The sequence below is a fragment of the Procambarus clarkii genome, chromosome 41 (genome assembly GCF_040958095.1).
Source record: "Procambarus clarkii isolate CNS0578487 chromosome 41, FALCON_Pclarkii_2.0, whole genome shotgun sequence".
NCBI lineage: Eukaryota > Metazoa > Arthropoda > Malacostraca > Decapoda > Cambaridae > Procambarus > Procambarus clarkii.
In genome coordinates, this window is record NC_091190.1 from 35184860 (window position 1) to 35189147 (window position 4288).

The 4288-nt window shown below is 43.2% G+C and overlaps 1 protein-coding gene across 1 annotated transcript; it reads right to left on the minus strand.

Annotated features, from left to right (window-relative positions):
* Positions 1–246: 246 nt before the first annotated feature.
* On the minus strand, positions 247–3821 carry LOC123750839 (putative ammonium transporter 1). Its single transcript, XM_045732939.2, has 10 exons — positions 3692–3821; positions 3421–3510; positions 2895–3122; positions 2444–2559; positions 2061–2144; positions 1690–1926; positions 1388–1499; positions 918–1154; positions 692–793; positions 247–554 (listed from the first exon to the last, which is right to left on the minus strand). The coding sequence occupies exons 1-10, from the start codon at positions 3819–3821 to the stop codon at positions 247–249; spliced, it is 1644 nt and encodes a 547-aa protein (XP_045588895.2).
* Between the last annotated feature and the right edge of the window lie 467 nt (positions 3822–4288).

Genomic DNA, 4288 nt, shown 5'->3' on the forward strand with positions numbered 1-4288 from the left:
GTGTGTATTTATTTGATGTCTGTTTCTTTGTTATCCCTTCATGAAGTATATTGATGTGTTTGTAAAGCAGTCGTTTCTTTAATCAAATAATAAATGTGGCAAGGCCACATTTATTAATTAATTATTGCGATTGCAAGACACATGAACCTTACCCATAACAATAAGTAATGACAAACACAGACATACTTTCACAAGTAATGACAACATACACATACTTTCATAAGTAATGACAAATAAAAGAGAATCTTAAAGCTTTGTAGTTTCGTCAAAAGCCTCATTGGTGTAACACTGAGGATCTTGACCACGTTGATCTCTGGGTTCAACGAGGACTCGCAGATCATGGTCTCCCAGTCGGACTGTGAAGCCAGCTTCAGAGACACTATTGTTGGAGTTCAAGTGGTTAGCTTCGGGGTTGTTGAGGGACACGATGGGTGAGAGGTGGGATGGGACTGGTCCTGCACGACTCCAGTATACAAGATGTCCAGGGACTGGAGCTGGGTCCTGGGAATTAGTCAAGCCAAATTCTTCCGGGGCAGACATGTTGGGTGGAAGATCTGGAAAATAACGGATTAGATGAACAGTGGAAAATGTTGATAACAAAACTATATGAATTTCTATGATGCATTTCATTAATATCAAATAAATAAACATCACACACAAAACTTTAAAAGCAACTTAGTTGACAACTTACTAGAATTCTTTGTGTTATGAGTGTTTACGGATCCATCGTACTGGCTCTCCAGCCAAGCGTCAGCTGGGTAGGCTGGTTCCCCGTGCTTCAAGATGTCCATTTCTTGCGTACAGATATTGTTAGAGATATAGAACATATACAATGTATAATGAATGCGTTCATAACACTGAACATATAACAATTATACAATACAAAAGTGAAAACTTTATGTATTATCTTCACTTGCCTGCAATTTCCATTTCTGGAGGCACCCTCAAGAGGCCGAGCAGCCTGAGGGAACCAAACATAAGCAAACAAAGACCACCAGACCAGGCCACTATGGCCAGCGCCCCCACTATGTTCCAGGCGAGGACCTCCGCGCTGCCCCCGTACACAATGCCACCATCCTGGAAGAGGGCCACAGCAACCAGCCCCCACAACCCACCTCCCATGTGTACAGCCACAGCATCAAGTGGGTCGTCAACTGTGGAAAAAATATTAATTAACTTTATACTCACAACCTCAACAGTCCCAATATGCACGTACACCTCCCAATAATATACAATTTTATAAATATTATTATTTAAGTATATGCCATCTACAGAACATAACGTTAAAGTTAAAATATTTCAAACTCAAGTTAGATAAAGCTGGCTACTTGTTGCCTTCTTGAAACAAAGTTAAGAAAACTGAGCGGTGAGAGAAGCAGTGACGTACCCTTCAACTTGGGCAGAAGGGTGTGGATGGCGAGGAACACTGATCCACCCACTGTGCCAATGACACAGACACTCCAAGGCCGCACAACGTTGCACCCGGCACTGATTGACACCTGTCATGGAAATATGTCCTTAAGCATTGGATAAACAAACTCACAGACATATTGATAAGAAATTAGTTATATTATCATAATACTAAGTTAAGTTTAAATCAAACGTCTATCAATGAAAATTTACAGCGAGCAGAGTCCATCATACTAGCACTAATGGACTCCCGGCCACACAGTGCTGAGCGGTACTTACCATGCCAGCCAGAGAACCATTAAGAGCCATTAGGAAGGACCAGGAGGACTCCCTCCCACACAGCACAGAACGGTACACCAAGAGCACAGCGATGCCTCCTGAAGACGCCGAGATCACAGTGTTAAAGACAGCCTTGGCAATGGCTACAGCATCACCCTCGTGGCTGATGGACGCTTGGGACCCTCCGTTGAAGGCCAGGAACCCGAAGAGCAGGATGAAGCCTCCCAGAGCTGCCAGCTGGAAGTTCAAACACAACTTTACACCTCCACCTTGACGTGTAATATTTCTATTAAACATGAAATTCCCCTAAAAATTATATATTGCTTCATGACTTCATATAATAACACATTACTAATGCTCTATGAACATACCGGCACAGAGTGTCCACGTATCTCCTTGCCCTTGGGTCCGAAGCGACCAATTCTGGGCCCAAGAATTACAGCCCCAACAAGAGGCTGCAGTCTCTTGCAGTCTCTTTAAACAGTCTCCGTGGTGTAGTGGTAAGACACTCGCCTGGCGTTCCGCGAGCGCTATGTCATGGGTTCGTATCCTGGCCGGGGAGGATTTACTGGGCGCAATTCCTTAACTGTAGCCTCTGTTTAACGCAACAGTAAAATGTGTACCTGGATGAGAAAACGATTCTTCGCGGCAGGGGATCGTATTCCAGGGACTTGCCCGAAACGCTACGCGTACTAGTGGCTGTACAAGAATGTAACAACTCTTGTATATATCTCCAAAAAAAAAAAAAAAGAGCTGCCACGCCCCCTGTGAGGTGGACGACGCCGGAGCCACCGAAGTCCTGATAGTGTTGAGTCTTGAGCCAGCCAACGTCTGACCAGGTCCAGTGTGACACCACAGGGTACACCACAGCTGAACAAACACAAACATTATCATAAACCGGTACATCACAGCTGTTGCAACACAAACATTATAATCCGGTACACCACAGCTGCATTTAATAATGTATCTATTAATTCCGCGGGAAATGTATTTAATATTGATTGAATTGCCCTTTTAATTGAGAAGTAAATCATAATGTTGTAAATCATAATTATAATGCTCAGTGTTAGGCTATTATTGTATAATTAAAATTTTATAAATGACACCAGTGAGTAAAGTTATTGATTTATTGACCACCGAATAGTGTAAAGTACCCCGCTAAATTTGAAACATACTTTACAGAAAGAAAGAGGCTTCACACCCACCTGACAGCACGGTCGTGTAGATGAGATAAGCATTGAAGGCACACCGCTCAGCCATCGACCCCGAGATGATGGTGGAGGCTGTGGTGGCGATGACGAACTGGAAGAACCAGAAGGCCAGGTGCTCGTCCGACAGCCCATACGACGCCCAGTATTCTGTACCAGAGAAGCTGCTCCCGCCTCCAAACGCCAGCGGGAACCCCACCAGCCAGTACGCTATGCCACCAATGACTGGGGAGAGTAACAGGGCAGATAGTTAGTACAGGGTGGGGACGATTGTGGAATTCATATCATTATTACTACGTGAGGCTTGGTGGGAGGAAGTCGGTTAAATACAGAGAACAATTTAGTATATAACACCAGCAGATGGAAAAATAAAACCAGAAAATTACAGGAATACAAGAGTCGGCAAAGTTATATACATTAAGAGCGTACTTTAGCTATGAGATAGGAATAAAAAAATCATGTACTGGTTCACAGGACATAAACCTGATACGATAACAAATAACGAAGGTGTTTGATAACTTACAGACATCGAGCATGTTCTTGAGAAGGATGTTGGTGGTGTTCTTGGACCTTACGGAGCCTGCCTCAAGGAATGCGAACCCGGTCTGCAAGACTGAAATATAAAGCAATGTCAAAAGTACAAATACATAATTTTAAGTATAATAAAACAAAATCCAGAGATTATTGTACTATTATATAAATATTTGATCAACATACAAAATGTGAAATGGATTCTATACCCATTTAAGTTTAAATACTTGAAAACGAGAGAAAACACAGATTCTGGCACTTACTGAATATGAGGATGCCGAACACAATGAGGAAGAGGGTGTCCAGGTCCTTCTGCAGGATGGACAGTTCTCGGGACATTGGCGCGGGGTCCTCGCCAGACATTAGTAAACTAATATTGTGTCCGGCATCCATATTGGTTGCTGGCAACGAGACTTCCAGATCTCTCAAATTGTAGCTTACAAATTATTAATAAAATAAACTTTTAAACTAAATTAACGCGTCGTATGTTCCAGCAGAAATGATGTGCAGCCCCACATGAAGCCTATACCTATCTATATACCTATACCTATACACTGCATATCTTCTTGATTGATTGATGAAGATTAAGCCACCCAAAAGGTGGCACGGGCATGAATAGCCCGTAAGTGGTGGCCCTTTTTAAGCCATTACCAGTATCAAGAGCTGATACTGGAGATCTGTGGAGGTGCGAATGCACCCTGCATGACGGGAGATGTCTCCCTTGTGAATGTGTTAAGATGAAGATGAAGCCACCCAAAAGGTGGCACGGGCATAAATAGCCCGTAAGTGGTGGCCATTTAAGCCATTACCAGTATCAAGAGCTGATACTGGAGATCTGTGGAGGTGCGAATGCACCCTGC